We start from the raw sequence: 22355 nt of genomic DNA on the forward strand, positions 1-22355 counted from the left end.
AATTGTTATTTTGTTTAGTAAATGTTAAAGGTACAAGTAAAACGCTGCCCCCACCCCAGTCCCCTTCTGCTCCTTCCTTCCAGAGAGGGAACTTACCCTTCGAAGTCGCTCGCTGTCATTTCCATGTCACTGCAGGCCTCTGATACTTTACGTGAAACTCTAGAGCCCAGTGTGTTTGGGAATGAATTTTCATATTTTAGAAAGGTAACGGGATCCCTGTACTTTCCCTGACAGCCCAGCGGTACCTGGGCCAGCGGCTCACAGTCAAATATATCAATATTTCTACAGAAGCCTGAATCAACATTCCCACTAAGTGGATTGAATACATATTTTAAATAGCTTTCCATGAGCTCAGTTGATGCTAGGCCATCAGAAGGGATTCCGATAGTCTTAGGAATAAACTTCAGGGTTTTAGAGTTTCGCAGTCCTGGATACAGGACTGTGGACATTGATTTTCCTCTGAGACCTACGTACAGATTCTTACTTACATTTTTTTATTAGCTAATTTCCTTATCTTCACTTTGATCATTAAGGCTTCTTTCCTGCTTACGGTGATTTTATTATTCTTTTCCTGATTGCTGGAGTTGACTTAGATTGTGTTTTATTTGTTGTTGTTTTTTTTCCCCAGCAAAAAGTGTTTAAGGCTGTGCTTATACTCTTCTGAATAGAGACTTGGTTTAACTCATAAGTTTTTCCAGTGGTGTTTTCATTTTTATGGCTTATAAAACAATCTCATTACATTATAAAAATTCCTCTTTGTCTCTGTGTGGACTTATAAGGTGTTTTATAATTTCAAGGTGTGAGGGTATTTTTAAGCTTTAGTCATTAATTTCTAGTGTTACTGCATTGTGATGCTTCAGTGTTTATGAAGTGCATTTATTGTTGAACTAATGACAGCTTTAAAAAAAAACTGTTAAAACGGAGATTTCGGATGAGTGTTAACTTTACAAATTTGCTTATTCTAATCATGTTTCTCTTGCTCAAAAATTTCTCAGTCTCTTTTGTTAGAATTGCTTATAGAGTTTACCTCCCAGTAAAAACAAAAAGAAAAGTCTGTTTGCTTTATAGGTCTATTTCTCAGATTGATTAAAAACAGTGTTATTTAGTTACTCATTTTTTCTGTGTTACCTTTCTCTAAATATGAAGTGACAGTTTTCAGAAAGCAAATCTATACGCAAGAAATTAAAAAAAAAAACACCACTGCAGCTGCTTTAATAAAGGAAAAGAGGGGAGGGGATATGTGCTATGGTGAGTGCTGTGAATTGTGGAAGACTGATGAATCACAGACCTGTACTTCTGAAGCAAATAATATATGTTAATAAAAAGAGAAAGAGAGAGAGAGAAAGAGAGGGAGAAGAGGAAGTCTTAGCCAAAGGAATAAAGGAAGAAAAAAAATTCCAAATTTTAAAACAATGGCATTAGTGAGAAAAGGATCTTCATCTCTTCCCCTTTTCACCCAAGGCACATATCAATGTATCTATAGACAGCATGCCTTGTAAAGGAAGATCTCATTACGTTATTTATAATCACACATCATAAAAGTCATTTTATGTTACTCACCGGAAAGCCACTGTATTTAATTGTGAGCAGTGGTCCAAGCAAGGGTACCATACTCAGTTGAGAACTAATCTGTCATTTCATGCACCCAGATTGTCCAGGTATCACTTTCTTGCCTTGGCTTTGAACAAGTCCTCCCCATTTTCAGAGCCTGGGTTTTCTGCAAGAGAGGAGGAAACTATCTTTTGGGAAATGGTCAAGTAGACAAATGAGATGAAATATGGAAGGCATTTTGACCTCACAGAGAAAGCAGTAAGGGTATACGTTTGGACACTAATTACTGTAATTATAATGTGAAAGGGAAACTATAAAATGGTGATGTCACCCAGGTTCACTGCTTTGATTGTGAATTCACTTGAATTTGAATTCACTTTCTCACACGGTCCCCTAACCTCCCTGTGGTTTGTTGTAGTCCTCCTCTTCCTCCCAGGAGAAGCTGCATCAGTTACCCTACCAACCAACGCCAGATGAATTGCACTTCCTGTCGAAACATTTTTGTACTACCGAAAGCATTGCCACAGAAAACAGATGCAGGAACACGCCTATGCGCCCCCGTTCTCGAAGTCTGAGGTAGGTGGACCTGATTGAAAAGTGTCACTTAATTGGATTATCTGTTTTTAACCATTTCGAGGGAAGTAGTTTGTTCCTCTATTTCATCTATGTGTGAATTGATTTGTGCACTACCCCAAAAATCGTGTGATTTTTCCAATCTCTACATGATATTGGTAATTACCACTGAAAGGCATCTTACTGTTTTTCTTTATTTGTTCCTATTTTTTTAAAAGATATTACTTATTTTTTTTGACAGAGACACAGCAAGAGGAGAACATAAGCAGGGGGAGTGGGAGAGGGAGAACCAGGATCCCCACTGAGCAGGGAGCCCAATTCGGGTCTAGATCCCAGGACCCTGAGATCATGACCTGAGCCAAAGGCAGATGCTTAATGACTGAGCCATCCAGGCCGCCCTCTGTTTTTCTTTGCATTTCTTTCAATTTGTAAATTGGGATAGTAGCAATAATCACGAGGGACTAAAGAGACCTCCTGTAAAACCTTCTTGCATTGGAAATTTCAAGTCAATCTAACTGTGGTACAGGAGCACTTAGTGTTCTTATTTTAAGATGAGTAAGCTTGGCTAAAAAGGAAGGACAGCAAAAAAAAAAAAAAAAAGATTTTCCTTTAGATTCCACATTATAAAAGTTCATCTATATTTTTCATCTTTCTTCCCTTCATGAGTTTTTACTTTTTCCAAGCTTATGAATTAATTATTAGGAATATATATCCCTTCAATTTTGACCTTGAGTAGGGCCAGAAATATATAGAGATAGATTGATGTGTTTTACAAATTTTTGTTTGGAGTTGTGTTTGTTTATTTGTTTGTTTGTTTAGGATGTAGATTCTAAAACATATTTGTGTTTGGGATGTTTATTAGGGGGTGCTTAGGATTTATCCCATGTGAGGAAGGCCAGCAAGCTGACTTGAACAGAAAGAACTCTAGGTGCCACACAGCTGACTCCACAGGGAACTCTGGGTATGGCATGACCATTAGAGTTACCCCTCTCTGCCAAATGGCCCTTACTTTTTATCCTTACCTCAGTTGCTGAGTGCGGTACCCTGGGAAGAACTTGGCCTGGGTGAGGTGACTGCAGCTGAGGCCATCTTTGAAGGGACCGAGGGCTGATGGCTTCTGTAGTCCCAGCTGCTGGGGCAGCAGGTCCTTCTCTGCAGGATGATCAAGGCAGTCCATCTCCACAGTATGAATCTTGCTGCTGTAGAATTGGTATACTTTCCTGTTGAAGATTTTACTATAAAAACAGTTTGTCAGGTGTTCAGTTGAATATCAAAGTTTACTGATAAGGGTTTTCCCCCTTTCCCCTTTGTACTACATTTTTTTTTTTTTTTTTTTTTAAGTAAACTCTCTACTAAACATGAAGCTCAAACTCATAACCCCACACCCAAGAGTCTCATGCTCTACTGACTGAGCCAGCCAGGTGCCCCTGACTGGGATATTATTTAGGGTAATAAACTGATAGTTAATGTACCCACATTGAATGATTTGGCAACGTGTTGTTATTTTGAGTTAGGGAATAAAAGTTCAATGTTATGAATTCATTTAGGGACATTGTGTTTTACCACATGGGTGCCCCTTTTATGCTTTTATGAAAGGAGTTACTTGGGTATCTAGTACAGCCTGTATTCTCCCAGAAGGGTAAACACTGTCCTCACTGAGGTTGCCCAACTCTGTAACACTAAGAAGAAACATGAAACTGCTATTGAAAGGAAGAAGAGCACACAACAGCTCCATGCCTCTGTTTCATATTGTACGTAATGCTGACTTCAGCACCCCCAGAGAGATCTTTGCAAGGCTAGAAAATGGATTTCAGTGGCGACACCTGTGCCGCAGAAGACCGTCAGACCTCTTCAGTGGCACGTGGCAGAGCGCAGGTGTCGGAAAAAAGTGTGAAATTGCACTGTTCAGTGTGTCCTCGATGTTGCTGTTTGGAACGATCTTCTTTTGTTTTATATTGCAATTCATTAATTGGTTTCCAGAACAATAGAAATGCATTCTACATACAGAATATAATCTCAATTTAAGAACGTTTCTGACCTCCTTTATATTGTAGCTCTCATTATTTCGTGGCATTCCATTTCTAGAGCTTCCTTTTTGAATCCTGTTCAGGATGTCACTGTTTGTGAGTATTTATGTGTGTACTAATGACTGATTTTGTAGTTTATTACCTAATATTCTTTTCTTGCAAAGGTTGTATAGTACTTTGATCCAACCAGTTGTTTATAAATAAAAAGCTTATTTTCATTTCATGCTGAGGCAAGTTTCAAAGGGTCATTTGCTTTGCTTACAGCCCTGGACGTTCTCCCGCCTGCTGTGACCATGAAATAATTATGATGAACCATGTCTACAAAGAGAGGTTCCCAAAGGTAATGAACTGAATTGAAGATGTCCAGCATCTAAACCAACGGGCAATATGGGTGTAGCATCCATAAGGTGGTTTGTTATGGGAAAGCATGGGCCAATTGCGTAGTAATGAATTAGACCTGTATAGAACAGCACCACAGCTTCTAAGAAAGGTAAAAATTACTGAACAATTTTTATTTAAATGGCTGAGCACTACCCACACTCTCTGTGTGCTGAGCTCCCTCTAAAGCAAATCCTGCTGGTTGCCCAACCCCCTGGTTGGGCCTGGTGGGGTCCCACAGGGAGAGGGAGCCTCTGCACCCACATGCTCCCCTGCCCATTGTCTGGGCCTGCTGTATAGTGCCAACGGCAATCCTTTTCCTTCCTTAGACACCTGGAGAGTGGTATGTGATGAACATCTTTTTTTCTTAAAAAACAAAACAACCCCCAAAAAACCTCATTTTTCTTTTCTGTGACTTCCTGTGTCTTCAGCAATTACATGTCTAACCCTATTAATTTAGAAGGGAAGGTGCAGTTGCAATGTTCCCCAATAGAATGGCGAAGGGAATTCACACTGAGCCCGAAAAGACTTGCTGAGGAGTTGCTGACAGATGCCCCAGCTGTGGAAAGCTGCCGTTTGACGTTCCCTGACCCTGGCTTGCACGACCTTTCCCCTAGTGCTCCTGCACAGTCAGGAGAGGACAGCCTCTCCATTGTGTTCCTGTTCCTCCCCAGCTACTCGTGTAGCCCTAGGCAAGAAAACAAAAGGAAATCTCTGGTTTCATAAATCACATGTAGAGTACTTATTATTTGTAATGAACCCAACATTGATGTCATTGATTAAAGCCGTCTTAGCTATTAATTACCTGTCCCTTGTCACCAGGGAAATAGGTTCTGACTCTTCATAGTCTGTGCTGGTTGGGATTTCAGAGAGGAGCAGGAGGCAGAGGGCACCCCTCTCTGCATAGACAGTTAATATAACCAGGGGATACTGATTAGACACTAGGGCATCACAGAAAATGAAATCAAAGTTGCAAAGGAAATTTTGATAGATGTACCCAAGGAATCTCCTTGGCCTTTCGTACAAGATGTAGCTTTTTGAGAGAAGGGTAAGGATGTTCCTGGTGCATTTAAACCTGCTACAAAATGACTCTTGGCCCACCCTGTGGAATTCCAGCAACAGTCCTGAGTTTTGAATAGGTAAAAATTTAACTGGGTATCGTTGAACATCCATGTGAAAGAAAGAGCTCAAGATTTAAAATGAAGACATAACAATGCACAGTATTGTTTGGCTTATTTGAAGAAGCTTGACATAGCCCATTTCATATTTGATAGGATAGGAAAAAAATCATTATCACCCTTGGATAGTCAGTTTCCCTTTACCTCACATCTTTCTTGCATGAGATAAGGCTGCTGTTGCTGCTTTAAAAAAAAAAAATTTAAATGAGCATTAGGTGTTATATCCAACTGATAAATCACAGAATTCTACCTCTGAAACTAACATACAATATTTGATAATTGGATTTAAATAATTTTTTTTTTAAAACAGACTATTTTTTAGAGCAGTTTTAGGTTCACAGTGCAGTTGAACTGAAAGTACCAAGAATTGCCATATACCCCCAACCATGTCTCCGCAACACCCTCCCCATTCCAGCACACCCATCCAAATACCCTCCCCCATGAATATCCCCCATCAGAGCAGTCCATGTATTAACAATTGATGAACCCGCCTTGACACATCATAATCACCCCAAGTCCATAGTTAACATTTAAGGTTCACACCAGGAGGTGTATTCTGTGGGTTTTGACAAATATATAATGATATTGTGTATGCACAATTAGTTTTGAGAAATCTGTTTCATAATTTGTGGAGGCCTCTGAAAATGCTACATAAATGTAATGATTGTCCGTGTGTGTGTTTTGTTGTATTTCATCTGTGTGTGCATGTCTTCTCTCACTAGGCTACGGCTCAGATGGAAGAACGTCTGAAGGAAATTATCACCAGCTACTCCCCTGACCACGTTCTTCCTCTAGCAGATGGAGTGCTTAGTTTCACTCACCACCAGATTATTGAACTGGCTCGAGATTGCTTGGATAAATCCCACCAGGGTCTCATCACCTCACGATACTTCCTTGAATTACAGCACAAATTAGATAAATTGCTACAAGAGGTATGAACCACATACCGTGTAAAGTTTTCTGATTCGTTTTGCTTTTCCCCTGAAAAAAGAGAAATTTCACGAGTGCATTTGCTTCCACGTTTTAACCGTGAGATAGAGTTCATATTCGGAGGGAAGCAAAGAAGAAGAAAAAACTGATTGCTACTTTCTATAAATTGATTGCCGTCATCATTTATAGTAATAGAAAGTTAATGTAATAACCTTTATAGGAACCTCAGGATCCAACCATCTATGGCTCTGGGATAAGTGGATTGTGAAGGATTTTGAGGCAGTCATTTTTCCCCCTACCCCCAGCCATAAAGTTATAAATTGCCTGAGTGCATGTGTGTTATTTGAGGATGCTATCTAGTCCTAATATCTGAAAAAGCTAAATGGAAAATGGCTGGCTTCTTCCAGGCCTGTGTCCTATTAATTGACCTGCACGTGGTATTGGGCAGTAAATGGTAACTTATATTTTCATTAGTGTCAGTTCCTCTTCTAACGAAACATCCAATTTCCAAAAGACAGATAAACACAGGGCCTGCCTGAGCCAACCCCTTGAATGTTTAGCTCCCGATAACAACCAGGACAGGAAGGAATGTGTATGGTAGAATGCAATTAGTGTATATATTGCTCTACTGACTGAAATTGATCAGCAACAACCTATAAGTAAAACCTGTTTAGCCTATATATTCGGATATATTGTATTTCTCTACCTCACAGGGCAGAAGCTATGCCATGTCAGCATGATTGTACGTGTTTTTCTCTAACCATGAATATGTAAATAATTGCGTGGACCTGAAGGAAAATAGTAGCATCCTAGTTTTCTGGAAATTATCTGTCTGCCCCAACTGAGTTTAGTTCTGGTGAGATCTCTCTCTGACCAGCAGCCACTATTTATCTTTTCTTTCCCATCCCAACATCCCAACAGGGTTTTCTGTACTTTGGTCCCATTACTCATATTTCAGCCCTTCGTGGTCCATTAAGGCAGTGTTTCTCACCATATTTTAGGGCTGGTAAATATGTTGTTTTTGGGTTTGGGTGTTCATTTCCAATTTGTCTTGCACCTATTCTTCCACATATTAAAATGAAAATAAATTTATAGGAAAATGATCTTGCATTTGGATGTATAAGCAAAGTAAAAATATAAGAGCTGCTAAGTGCTTACTCTCAGTAATTTTACTCACGTCATCACAGACTGATGGCTCAGGGACTCTCTGCAGCATAGGCTATAGTGGCCGTGTGGGCAGGGATTTTGTCTGTTTGTGCATCTAGAATAACGTCTAACTCATAGGAAAACGCTTGTGGAGTGAATGGTTCTGACCTCCTCTCACTGAACTCATTGAAGTCCATTCTCCTCCTCACTGTCCTATCCACTGCGCATTCTCTCAGAGCAGCCTGTTTAACTGAATATTATTAGATTTAGCAATACTAAAGTTTTCCCTTTCTCTCTTGCTAACCCTTCCCCCTCCTTTCAAGATATTCTTATTCTTGGTACCTCTAAAATTACTAATTTCTTCTCTGCTTCTTCCAAGGGCTCTTCTAACTTGTGTTTTCTAGAAGTTAGCTTTCCCATGTCTGATTGGTGGCCCACGGCTCCTCCCCCCTGGAGATATCTTGTTGGCTATCTTAAAGACCCATGAACTCTAACGGCTTCCATTCTGCATCTCAGATCAGCAGCTCTCTCTTAGATTTCAAATTCATGTGTCTGCCTGTCTGTTGAGTGTCTCTCCACCAAGGCAGTAATCCTAACTCCCACATTCTTGCTCCTATGAGGCTGTAAGAACATATATCTAAGAGTCTTCAGTGGCTCCATTCTGCCTACAAGTAGAAACCCTAACATGACCCGTTGAGCACAATGCATTTTGTAATGATCTGTTTGGGGGTTTCACTTAAACAGCATGAGAGAGTTCTTTGAAAGGAAAGGGGGCTCAGAGGGAGAAGCAGGGTCCCTGCTGAGCAGGGAGCCCGACACGGGACTCTATCCCAAGACCCTAAACTCATGACTTGAGCTGAAGGCAGATGCTTAACCAACTGAACTACCCAGACGCCCCAAATAGTGCATTTTTAAACAGAAGAAGCAGTTAAGAGAGTATCTGTATAGTCAGCTTCTGTGAGATACTCCTATAATTCCACATACATGTCCCAGAATATTACTAAAATTACTAGTTTAGTCCTGTGTTTTTCATTCCTTCAGAGGCTTTCTCTGAAAAGGATAGAATCAATGTCCAGAGTGATTTGCTTTGAAATCTGCCCCCAGTGGGGTTCCTGGATGGCTCAGTCAGTTGGGCATCCAACTATTGATTTCAGCTCAGATCCTGATCTTGGGGTTGTAGGGTCAGCCCCACACTAGGCTCTGCACTCAGCATGGAGTGTGCTTGTCCGTCTCCTGCCCCTCCCTCCTGCTCACACTCTCTCTTTCTTTTTCTGTATCTCTAAAACAAATAAATAAAATCATTAACCCCCCCCACACACACACACACACTGAATTTTATTTCTGTTTAACAAACCTGGCAGATTGTTTCATGGCAGTTATTAAAAAAAAAAAATCATAGCTTTCAAAAATCATGTGAATGCACCATATAAGAGACAAAAATTGTTGATTTTGAGGTTGCCTGGGTGGCTCAGTTGATTAAGCCTCCAACTCCTGATTTCAGCTCAGGTCATGATCTCAGGGTTCTGAGATGAAGTCCTGTGTTGGGCTCCACACTGGGCTCCAAGCAGGTTGGGAGCCTGCTTAAGATTCTTTCTCCCTCTCCCTGCCCCTTGCATGCTCTCTTTCTCTTTCTCAAAAAAAGAAAAAATTAGTTAATTAATTAATTGTTGATTTTTAGGAAAATTTGTCTTTTCAGCAGGGAAGCATGTATGTTTGTGGTATGAAGAGCAAGTTTTGATTATGAATAGGAATTTCTTATTTATCTTCACAGATAAACATTTCCTTCAGTCAGTCCTTGTGGGAAAATTGAAACAGTCTTCAGAATCGCCTTAACAGTGTCCTTCCAGGGTTTGGAGCTAAACAGTCACAGGGGAACTTGTGCCTTTTAGTTGGAGTCTTATTGTGGGAATTGCCTTTGCCTTCCCCAGGATGCAGTTGTTGTCACTTCCCAGCTGCGGCATTGTGTGCCTGCAGGGTATCTCCTGGCCACTTTCCCCATTGTCAGTTTTTTGCAGACCCAGGCAGGGTCCCCCTGTGGCTTTGAACAGCTTGATTTAACTGATGTCTTTTTAAAGTCCCCAGGTCTAGGTCAATTCCAGATGAATGCTTTTATGTCTCCCTGTGTTTTCTCTCTTAGGTGTATTTGCCAAAGAAAATACTATACATAGGAAGCTATAACCTACTCAAATATGGGTCTCAGTGTTTTTTATAGCAGCCAACACTTAAAATACAAACACAGGGTATCCATTAATGTTGGCGCTTGCTGTTAGCAGCCTGGAAACTCTCTCTGTTCTCGTGCTAACTGTGTGATTTTGTTTGGTGTTGTCTTAACAAAACTCCCTTCCCTATACTGTTAGTAGATAGAATGTTGTTTGAGTTAACATTACCCATTGTGTGTTTTGGCCTTAGTTACAGCGGATAATTCTTAGAAGTAACAAGCAGGAATGAACTGATTATTTTTACAGTTTTTAAAATGGAATTTGTGTAATCTAAACTAACTAAAGATTTTTTTAAGATACAGAGTTCTTTTTTCTCCTTGAAGAGTTCAGCAAAACACATTCAGGCTTTTTAGATTTTCTTATATTCCTGAATTTGTAAAGCAGTAATTAGTACAGTAAGAGGAAATTCTGTATGTAGCCCACATTGTCAATCACGAAGTTAGGTGGCTTTTTTGTTTCATCTGTAAGGTTTTCTGTTTAGTTTTGATTAAGAAGAAGCTCTAAAGAAGGCATATATATAACCATGCTTCTTGGCATTCGTTATCTCTTCCAAAGTCTCTCTTTGGTGTAAAACAAAAATTAGAAAGAAAACCAAAGGCAGTTTAAATATTACGTATAACTCCTTATACATGTCTTAACATCCCAGCTGATTGCTAGGACCTGTAGTTGTTGCTACAAGTTGGTTTTCTTTGAACGCATTCTCTTCCACAATTATTCACTAGTGGTCTTTTTCCCCTGTGTTTTTTTCTTTGAAATGTTGGCTCTTTTGCTTTAACCTATATATATGTTTCCTATACCTACATTTTGGAAAGTTGCCTTTGATTTGATGGCTTAAAATTCGTAGACCTGTTACCACTAAATTTAATAATTTTTCACAGATTTAGTCTGCCACTTCTTTTCATGAGAGGGTTGGTTCTTAGAATAAAGCACCTTCAAGAATGATTTGAAATATTTATTAGTATGTCTGTGAAATTATGTTCTATTGTACCAGCATCTTCTCGATGTGTGTTTTTTTAGTCCTTAGAGGAAAGTAAATCATGCCAATTTAAAAATTATGACAGCCTTAAAGTGAGTTGGCATAAAAGTTTACATGTTTAAACTTGTACAACTTTGGTTTTATGACTGCCTTGATGCAGATTTACCTCATTTCTTCAAAAAAGTATCATTGAAAATTTTAATGATGCAAACTGAGTTTTATTCTCAGGATATTTTTGTGCTTGATGAGGCAGCATGTGACATAAAATTTAAAAAGATGGAAAGTCAGTTAAATTTTACTGAGTTGAGTGCCTAGGTATTATTTAATCAATATATGAAACCAAATTCGTATGTGTGTGTGTCAGTATAAATGTTATCCCCCTAACATTTGAAGTAAGCAATGCACACTTCTTACACATTATAACATGGTGAATTTATAGGCTAATTGTGGTACCCATGTAAGATCTATTTCATAACATAAATATATTAAATGCCGACAATAACAAAAACAGACCTTCACTATATTAGCCATTTCATACTTCATTTTGCGACATCTGGCAAATCAAGTCTCCTTATCTGCCCCTCACTCCACGTGTACCATGGGCTTAATGTGTCATAATCTGTTAATCTCTCTATCATTCATGGTTCACATTGAGAGTTTCAGTGTTTGATTTTTAACACAGAATAAATCAAAGTTTTACAGATGAAATTTCGCTAATAGAGCCATTTTGTAGATAAAAAAATTTAATGGTGTCCATTTGTGAAGCGATAATGTTCGCTTATCAATCCTTAAAAAGTATTTTCTAAATCACTTAATTTTCAAATATTTGCAATTATCTAGTTAATGTACTTGGCTGATTTTCTTTTCCATTTAGTAGAGCAACCCTGTCTCACCTTTCTTTTTGTTGCTTTCTCACAGGCTCATGATCGTTCAGAAAGTGGAGAATTGGCATTTATTAAACAACTAGTTCGAAAGATCCTAATTGTTATTGCCCGCCCAGCTCGGTTATTGGAGTGCCTGGTAAGTTGCCCCTAGAGGGAACTCCATTATTTATTGTTAACTGTGGGAAAGCAGTGACCATCAGAAACCTCCAGTTTCATTTGGCTTCCAACACCAGAGTTAAATGGAAAGAGTCCACAGGAGCTACAACTTGTGAATGTTTATGAGCACATCCCCATGTGATTTTGTTTTCTGGTTTTAAGTAAAAATTCTAGGACTTGTGCTGTATTGAGTGATAATCATATCACATTCTGTTCAAAGTGGAAATATCATTGTGAACTAATAGGCTTAATCTTATCTCAGCACCATTAGTGTGTGACAGCTCATTTAAAACATTTGCTGGGCCTCACTTTTTTGGAGCTGGCAAGACGCAGAGAGAGGGTTTGTCATAACCTGCGGTTACTAGTATTTGTTCTTAAAATGTGGCACGTTAGAAACAGATGCTCGGCAGCAACCCACTAGGGAGAATACAGTAGCGTCCCAGATAGACTGGAAGAAGAGAAACTTCCAGAGATGAGTTCATTTTGTCCATTATATTGTCCTTGGTCATTTTCCTACTTTAAAATTTTTGTTTCAAGTAATTTTGGCTGAAATTTCAGTCCACCCTGTGAACAAATATGAAGCTTTGAAGATAAGACGAGTTTTAAGGGGCTTAACATAGTATCAGCACTCACTTTTAAGTTCTGCTAGCCATTAAAGTGTAACACTCCATGCAGTACGGCTTTTCAGAATTAAACATTCACACATATACATATAGGGGGGTATTGCTAGGGTTTTGATCTTATTTTGATTCACATGCATAGCTTTTTATAATAGTGAAATGTTCACAAGCCCCATAAATATCTACCAATGCACAGTGAGTCATGTGAGAGGGGAAATCTTGAGGAAACGGGGAGGGGCATGGTGGAGTAGGTGTTTCCATCAGTGGCCAGGACCCTTAGAACCACAGATTCAAAAGCACCATTTGGCATTGTCTCTGGAAGGATAAAGGGGAACAAATACTCTGGGAGAACCGTGTGACTGGCAAATGCAGGCAAAAGGAAGTCTCATTTTGTACTACGTCTCCCATTGTACTTTTTCTGAATTATGCACCACATGTTTGTACTTCCTGTATTTGTTTCATTTGGGGAAAAAATAGCATTTAGTATTAAAACTTGTTTCTCTGGACAGCCACAGATATGCTAATAGAAGATTTTGCCTTAAAAGAGGAAATGAATTTTTTCAGTAATCCCTCCTCACCAGAAGTGAAAAAGTAAAAGTGTAACCTTTCAGGGATAGAAACAGGTGACCTTAAGAGTAGAATTGAAAATGTTACTGTTCTCAGCACTATTAAAGCTCAAATGAAACTGGAGCTTCAGAGTTTGAGGGGTTGGTTTCCAACCAGTGGTCTTAGGCCTGCTGTTTCAGGCCTGCGCTTTGTGTCATTGTAGGTTTCTAAAAAGGGCGCTGAGTGTATATGTTGGTTTTGACTTTCCTCCATTTGCAGCGAGATTTTTTTTTACATGGCCTTTAGAAACCCTTGAGTGATCTTAGGTGAAATGCTGATATTCTAAAGTTGTCTAGTTGGGGTATTAATTAAAATGGGAAACATCTTGAGGGGATAACATCTAGGAAATTTAACTAAAAATAGCCTCTGTGGTTTAAATCTTCAAACATAATTGTATACAAGAAGTAAACCCATGACATCAATTTAGAGTGATGGAACTCTAAAGAGTAGCAACCAAAGAGAATAAATACATAGGCAAAATATGCTACCAAATTTTAAAAATAGACACAGGTAATAGCATTAGTTTTATAATTTTGTCTTTCTTAATCTTCACATTCCATGAATATTAACTTAATTTTAGAATGTACTAATAAAAAGTGGTAATTTTGATATTTTAAAAAAATACTTTTGCACCCTTTTGTACTAATGGAGTTTCCTGCAAAACCTTTGAGAATATGGATTCTAACATTACTCCTTTGAGGCTGTTTATGCAAAGAGAGAAACTGAATCTTCTGGATGAGATTTTGGATCTAAAAATTTTACTAAAAAAGGCATTATTTGAATTTCAGACATGTTCATTTTCAATAAGATAGCAGTAGGATATCTTCAAGGTTGCATTTTAAGGAAACTGGAAGTGGTTCCTCTATGAGTTACCAAGGACATGCATGCATTGCCTTAGACTATGAAAGCCTTCAAATATGAAATAAGAATTGTGTACTTTTTTAAAAGCCATTTGCTTCCTTCCTGCATAAATAACCTGCAACTGTGTATATTGAGCAAATCTTATTGTGAGAGGAATTTATGTAATAAAACCTCAGGGAATTTTGGCTCCAATAAGTATACATCTGTGTTTGTCTTCTGCTAGGAATTTGATCCTGAAGAATTTTACTACCTATTGGAAGCAGCAGAAGGCCATGCAAAAGAAGGACAGGGTATTAAAAGCGACATTCCCAGGTACATCATTAGCCAGCTGGGACTCAATAAGGACCCTCTGGAAGGTACGTACCTTGGTTGGGCTCACCTTTCACTTGACTGTGCACTACGACTTCAAACAGTAACTTAGCAAGTCTTTACTTTTTCCTCATGATTTAGCTCTGTCTGTTGAAAAGTGCAAATTTGGGGAGCCAGTTGTGCTTTGAAGAAAGAAAGCAACCCTTCACTATGGGGTTCACAACTCACTACGTTGAGTCCCAAAGAGCGGGTGAACCTGACCCATTTTGTGTTCTACCTAGAGTGTGGGTCTGAGGCCTTGAAATCCCAGAGGCCTGTCAGCCTGACAATACCACAGCGTCCTGCAAGGGTTCAGATTACAGCCTTCTCTGAGTACTTTTTCTCTTGCAAAGCTCAGTAGGGTTCTTCTCAAGTGTACTTTCAATTTTGAAGATGTTGCTAAAGAAATTAATTATAATTAATTTAAAAGTGACATTTAAAGTAATTGGGGAGTAATGCAACTGATGATAGATTTAGACGAGGTACAGTGTTGGTAGGTAGATTTTTGCGTGTAACAAAAAATTGTGAAAAATGGTAATATACAGGAAGGCCAGTGGGGGGAAAATATTTCTAAAAGCTTATAGGTCTAATGTTATTAAATACACAGAAGATTAAGCGTCTTGTTAGTGGTTTTTAAAAAATTTAATACCAGTAAACTACTCCTCTGCCCCCAACCCTTTCTTGCTCTCTATTATTTGGATTAGCCTTTAAAACACTTAAGTTACATACCGCCTAGGAAGAGTCAAAAGCAATCAAAGACTCCTTCATTCGAAATCCTCTTCCTGGTTCATAAAATTGAATTTGCAAACAGCGTTTATCTTGCTAAATTGTTTGTAATGATGGTAACTGTTGGCACAGATATTTTCCCATCTAAAGCCCAGGAACCTGCTGCTCTCTGCCCAGCTCTCCTGTTACCCCCGCTTTGTTTGCTCTTACGGCCATTGGATCTTTGCTTCCAGTGAAATGATGCATGCATTCCTGGGAGATAATGCCAGATAAATTTATATTGTCCTGAAAGCAATACCACATCAGATTCATCACTTATCAGAGGCTGGTGGCTGCTTTTCCTGAAAAGTTCCCTGGGGAGAGATTTTTTCCCCATGGCTTTTAAATTACCATCTTTACCTTTTTGAATCATGAGTCTTCAGAAATGGTTTAAATCAATGAAATAAAAAGGGCAGATGTTTAATGGTATTTAGATGAGTTTTAAAAATCTCTTCAGGCATTGCAAAACGATGCCTTAGCTTCCTGCTTCAAAAGCTGACTCCTGGTTCCATTCCATTACTACTCACTGCTTGCAAATAATATGTATTTCCCAGATAATAGTTATTTAGCAGAAATCCTATTTAAAACAGCCATCTTTTAATTTGCTTTTTTTTTTATGAAAATTATTGGAGTGGGGAGGCTGTCAAAGTACATTAGAGTGACTGTTCACGCTGGTAGAGTTGAGGTTGGTTCAGCCCTTGAACTGTAGAGCAAGTGGGCTCTTTGCAGTTTTCTTAACCCGGCAGTAAAGATCACTGTGGGTTGAACTTTGGTAGGTGAATCATCTGAGGCCCATTTATGTGCCTTTATAGAGACTCTAAAAAAAAAAAAATCTTAATGGTGATCTTGGACAAGTTTTGAGTTTAGTGATACAAATTCATCGCTGGGAGTCGTGTTTTTAACTCTTGATGCTTCATATTCTTGATTCTGATCTGACGGTGATTTTTAATCTCTTTGTTACCCCTTAACATGCCATTATTTAGACTCTCATCTCCATTTATTCCCCTTCTTGTCAACATTTACACTAACAGACCTACAGCCTGAGCTTGGAAGTTTGGGGGTGAGGATGGGGAGTGGAAAAGCTCAGGTCTGCACGCTGGCCCCAGCCCTGTGGGCCATGACCTTGACCCTGCAGCTGATGAGCTTTTGTGCCTCAGTATTCTTTCCATAAAACCAGGGAAATGGTATTTGTAGAGTTGTTTTTAGGATTATAGTTCATCTCTCCCCCCAAGATGCAGTAATGCGTAATAAATTATAGGTACTGTTGCTCTTTTATTTAAACAATATTAAAATCCGTCTTATCCTTGAGAGTCCCTGAGAGTGAATACATTTGCGCCCACCTCCCAGGCCCCCAGTCTAAAGTGCCTATCATGCAGGAAGTTAACATCACGTGAATGACACTAAGAAATCACCTGGTTTGTACTGAGCTCATTTTTATTTTTGAATTTCCCCTACTGGTAAATTAGGAAAGTTAGTGTCAGTCTTCAGTTATTTTAGATTCTGGAATTTGTTGGTTTTTATCCGAAGACAACCCTCCAGTATTGTTTTGCTTCGTATCTTTTATGGGTAATCTCTCCCAAAAAGGATGATGATATTTGTAAGAATATGAATACATGAAATGAGAGTCTAAGGACTACTTTTAGATGCATACAAAAATAGGTAACTAAAAACTATAACTTTTGCATAAGTTACTATATATAATTTAGTATACATGTTCAATTTTGAAAAATTAGAAAATATAAGTATCTATGATCTTACCACTCAGAGATAACTAACTCCCTGTCAGCATTTTGGAGAGAATTCCTTCATGTTCTTTTTAATTAAGCACCTATTTTTCTTTAAAAATAAAAATTAAAATGAACAATTAAATGAATTAGGTTTCTTCATTTACTTATATAGACTCAGAGATGCATTCCATTGTAGACTGAGCAGTTAAATGCCGTTTTCTTCTTCTTTTTTCTTTCTTTTTTTTTTTTTTTAATTTTATTTTGGTTTTGTCTCTTAACTAGACCACCAGGATAGTACTTAAGGTGGTGTCAGGCATGTGGCATCCAGCCCAGGATTGACTAACTTACAGGGTGTAACTAATAATCATAAATAACCATCAATATTAAGTGAACACTTCACTTTTGTTAGTTGACATACTAAGAGCCCTACAGTAATATCCTGTATCATACTTACAAGAAACTCTCAGACATGAATACGTAGTTCCCATTTTACAGAGAGGAAAGCCTGTGGGGTGAAAGGTCCCTAGGATGTGCTGATCATGGTGGTGTGCTAAGTTTTTTTGTTGTCCAGCCCCTCTCAACAACTACTACTTCGTTTGTGAAAAATTGCAAATTCTTCATGTACTAGGCAGGGGATATCTCTCAGTGGCTGCAAAGAAACAGAACAAGGAATATTCAACCTCAAGTTGAGGATCATCTCTGAGCTGGAGTTAGTGCGTCTTCCATGCCTGTCTGAGCCTGGAAAGACGTGCCTCTCTTGAGAACCCGATGATAAGAACAGTTATTACATACACACCCCTGCCCCCCAACCCTAAGTTTGTGTTGGCCAGTCAGTCCTGCTAGCTGAAGCAGAGGTCCAGCTCTGAAGTACCTAGGATCTAGGTGTTCATGAGACAATGTCCTGAACAATTTTCAGAATGTCAGTTATCAAGTCTTGCCATTTTTGATTTAAGATTTTCCCATGAAGTATAGAGCAATTTTTTTTTTTTTTTAGTATTGAAGAAGTTACTTCTTATCTAGTTGAAATTGTCCTATTCTCTTAAACCTTGTTTTGTTTTGTTTTTTAAATTTAGAAATGGCTCAGTTGGGAAACTATGATAGTGGGACAGCAGAAACACCAGAAACAGATGAATCAGTGAGTGTAAGTATCTTTCTCAATGAAATATGGTGTTGGTTTTTCTGTTTATCCGCTTCTGGAGATTTGCAGTGTGTCAATAACTTTATTTCTTCCATAAACATGTGTTGTGCTTCTATGTGCAAGGCAGTAAGCATATAATTTCAGCCCGTCTTTCCAAAGAGAAAGAGATTAATAAAAAGAAGCCATACACAAAAAATAAAAATGATAAATTCGAAGAAGATGTACAAAGAAAAAGGGCCCTGTGCTACTAAAACATAACATTGACAGAGAGTGACCTTAGTCTTCCCAATCCAAAAAGATCTCCTGAGGAAATGGCCCAGGAGCTGTGGTATGAGAAGTTACTAGGGTGAGAAGGGCATGGAGGGAACATTCCAGGCCCAGGGTGCAACCTGCACAAAGACTGTGTCACAAGGGATCAGAGTGCATCTGAGGATAAGGGCAGGGACACCATAGAGACTGGAGAGCTGGGAGCAAAAACCAGACATAGAGGTCCTTACTGTTCATCTTTGTCAAATCCTTCCTTTCAAAGAATGGTGGGAAGCTATTGAACTTGGGAAGAAATGAATGTGTTTGTGGAGTGGGACAGATGGACAGGAAGTTGACCCAGTCAGAGTTACAGCTTAAAAACAATCTTACAACGGCGGTATAGATCACAGATGGGGTGGGGGGGGCAGATAGGGGTGACCATGGAGAAGCCACTCAAGAGGCTTGGCAGTGGCACAAGAAAGAGTTCCGGGATATTGGTGCCATTGTCCCTAATTGTGAACACCAGAAGGGGAACCAGGCTGAAGCAAGTTGGGGGTGGTCAGGAAAGAGAGGCAGCTGTGTAGCTTGGGGGCTAAGTCTCTAGAGTAAGATGACCTGGATTTGAAAGCTGGCTGCATCTCTCACTAACTGTGGACATCTTCTCTGTGCCTCAGTTTCCTCTTCTATAAAATAAATATATAAGGTGACAAAATAATAAATGAGATAATTTATGTGAAATGGTTAGATCAGCAACATTATTACATGCTAAATAAATGATAGTTGTTCTGTTAACTTTATCCTAATTATTATAATTTTGAATTTTATATTATATATTATATAATTATATTATAATTTTGAATTTGGGTATTATAATATTATAATAATATAATAATTAATAATAATAAAACTATAATATTATAATTTTGAATAAGTGTAGACTTAAGTTTTGGGGGGACATTCAAGAAGAGCCATTACACTAGCATCCGTATACATGGTATGGGATCTCCCAGTACTTGGAGGATTTTGGGGAGTTCTGAATGGGGTAAGAGTCATCCATGGGCATGAATGTGGTCACCTGGGTGGGGAAGAGTTAATGAGACAGGTGGGCCTTGAAAAGAATCTTTGAGTCCAAAGCTGCAGGGCCCCATCAGAGTGGAATGGTAGGACAAGTGAGTGGTTCCAGTCTTGAATTATGTCCTCTGAGATAGGGTGTTAGCAGTGATGACTAGACCCAGGGCCCATGGCCAGAAACCTTGGTGAAATAGAGAAGAAGAAGAGTGGCTTGGTTGAGCAATATAAGTAGCCCAGAGGCCACTTCATGGCCCCTGAAGTCACCCAGGATAGTGAGAGAAGCATAGAGGAAGGTGGGAAGCTGGGTACCCAGGTCTTCCTTTGATAAATGGGACAGTGTGTCAACTGATGACAGCATCCAGTGGGGGAGGTTGACAAACACCTCAGACTCATGGGGTTTCTTCCACAATTACAGGAAAGAGCTCTGGGCTCTGCAAAAGGAGCAAAGAGGCTGTCCATGCTCATCCTCTCAGACCTAAGATATGTGGAGTATGAAAGAATATTTCCAAAAGAAACAAACAAACCCATTTTACTTATTATTACCCTTTGAACTCAACTTTTTAAAGAAATGTCTTTTTGAGAATAGATTATCTAAACCATGGTAAGACTAATGATGTGGAAGTCAGGAGAGGCACACATTGCCTCGTTGTTGCTGACTGCCTTTTCCAAATAAGAACGGTTGCCACAGGAAGGACAGACATCCTCTGATCAGGGACAGAAATGCTGCACCAACTGAGCAGCAGGGAGCCCAATTTGGGACTCAGTCCCAGGATCCTGAGATCATGACATTAGCTGAAGGCAGAGGCTTAAACAACTGAACCACCCTGGCACCTCCAAATTAGAAATTTTCAAAAGCTTGGTGCCATCATCTCCCAGAAATGGAGGTTCACTTAAACTAGACTGAGGCTCCGTCATGAGAGGCAATCTCTCAGCACCGCCCTGCAGAACTCAACTTGAAAGCTGTGTGCTTCCTTTGGCTCGGATACTGCCCTTCAACAGATTCCACACCAGAGCATAGAATGCAAATGTTATTTGTGGTACTATTAAAACCATTTTCTTGAGTTCTCAACTCTCCTAACTTCCTTATTTTGTTTCCAAGAGCTCGAATGCTTCCCTGAAACTTCAAAGGAAACCTCGGGAAAGTGATTTTGAAACGATTAAATTGATTAGCAATGGAGCCTATGGGTGAGTAATTCAAGAAAGCTCTCTATTGTATTTTAACACACCTGAGTAATACATTCTTCGCATTTATCCTAGGCCAAATAGACATCATTAGGGACTTGAGTTTTCAGTTCACTGCTCCTCCGCTGGTGGGTATAATATGCAGCCCAAATCGTTTTTCATTTAGATACTCCATCAAGAAAGCCTATCAAGTGACCTGGAGTTATTTTAGAGGTATGAAGGAGACTTTATAAAGTAAATGTACATTTTTATATATACCTGTTTCCTCTTCCTTTACTGTGCCCTTTGGGTGCAGAAATACCTGATTCCTGGTCGTATATATGCATACATACATTTCTATCTGGATATATAAATAATCTATATCTCTGAAAACATGTAATTTCATATATAGATAGCATCACTACTTAAGAGTTAGCTAGTACTTCCTCTCTGACCGCCAGTCAGTCTGGTGAGAGAAGTACTTAAATGAGAAGACTGCTTGAAAATTTAAAGCAGTATATTTCCCTCAGTCTTTATATTATACCAGCATTTTGTTTTGCTTTTCAGCTGAAGTCCGTGTTCTTATCTGGTCACAGTAGCGATGCCCCCTTCTTGCTTCTTATTTAGAGACACAGGGTTTTCCTCTCAGGGCGTAGGAAGGGTCAGTGGTGACGGGATCCTGCTGAGTTTCTAAGAAACAGTTAGGAAGGGTAATTAATACACATCCCGTGTCCTGATCCGTTTTAGACAGCCCAAGAGCTCTAGTTTAATTAAGTATTAATCTCAATTCCATCTGTATATGGAGGGCAATAAACAATCCCATAGACATTTATTGCCATTTATCACACAGATGAGCAGATGAGATAAAGTGATTTTTGTTATGCCACAAGGGATGTTTCTCCTTATGACTTTTTTTGTCTCTAATATTTTCCACACCATTAACTTCGTGAAGAACTTAAATAGTTGTGAGTCCTTTCTGTGCTTCACTGATTTATTTCCAGGATTATGTCAAATGGTATATTTCTTGATGTGGCTTGTAAATGTTTTCTGATGTCCTATTTTCATAACATTGTCTTTCATTCAGGGGCCTCGCGGAAACTTTATCCCCTAAGAAAATTGATTTAGCATATAGTCGTTTGTGAGTTTTGTTTGTTTCTTACTTGGTTGTAGTTCCTGTTGGTTCTTGAGATCCTCCGAGGATTTCTTCCTTCATTAGGGAGAAAAATGGGTCTTTGATTTAATGGGTCTCTGGGCTGGAGCACTGATAGATTTTATTGGCAGTGGAATTCTAGAATAAGATGATCTGTGAAGCACCACTTTTATCAAATTTGGGCATATATCTTAGCAGTATTTGGAGTTCTAATTGGTTGAGTAAACTCATTTGTAGTGCAATTAAAGCGCTGTCTCGTAGATGAGGTATATCACACTTCGGGGACTGGTTGGGAATATACAAGAAGTTAAACAAGCTGTGAATCGGTAAACAGCCCGGATGCAGGCCAAGTCATTAATGGGCTGACAAGCTGCCTGCGGGAACTTCTGCCCAGCAGCCAAAACTTCTTTCCCTCTTTTGCTCTCCTTAGATTTAATCTCCCACTACATTTCTGACAGATTTCCCCTTCGTTTTAATTCTTTTTAATTTAAAATTTGAATGGCGCTAAACCCATCGGTCTACCCAGTCAGGATGCTGATGGCAGGCTTCCGGAACCTGGCTAAACACGGGGATGCTTCTCTGGGCGGGTGAACTGAGGCTGTTGGATGTTTCCTTGGCATTTGTGTTAAAGTCCGCCACTCACC

The 22355-nt window shown here is 39.1% G+C and overlaps 1 protein-coding gene across 9 annotated transcripts in view; it reads left to right on the forward strand.

Moving 5' to 3' along the window:
• Window positions 1–22355, forward strand: part of MAST4 (microtubule associated serine/threonine kinase family member 4) — a 554271-nt gene that overhangs the window by 488969 nt on the left and 42947 nt on the right. For all 9 annotated transcript variants that reach the window (XM_059417990.1, XM_059417992.1, XM_059417991.1 and 6 more), the window contains 7 exons: window positions 1970–2127; window positions 4416–4491; window positions 6430–6639; window positions 11897–11998; window positions 14329–14461; window positions 18019–18086; window positions 20500–20585. In XM_059417990.1, the coding sequence (XP_059273973.1) occupies window positions 1970–2127; window positions 4416–4491; window positions 6430–6639; window positions 11897–11998; window positions 14329–14461; window positions 18019–18086; window positions 20500–20585 (833 nt within the window). The remainder of the gene's footprint in view (window positions 1–1969; window positions 2128–4415; window positions 4492–6429; window positions 6640–11896; window positions 11999–14328; window positions 14462–18018; window positions 18087–20499; window positions 20586–22355) is intronic.

This window comes from Mustela nigripes, chromosome 12 (genome assembly GCF_022355385.1).
Source record: "Mustela nigripes isolate SB6536 chromosome 12, MUSNIG.SB6536, whole genome shotgun sequence".
In the NCBI taxonomy this organism is placed as follows: Eukaryota; Metazoa; Chordata; class Mammalia; order Carnivora; family Mustelidae; genus Mustela; species Mustela nigripes.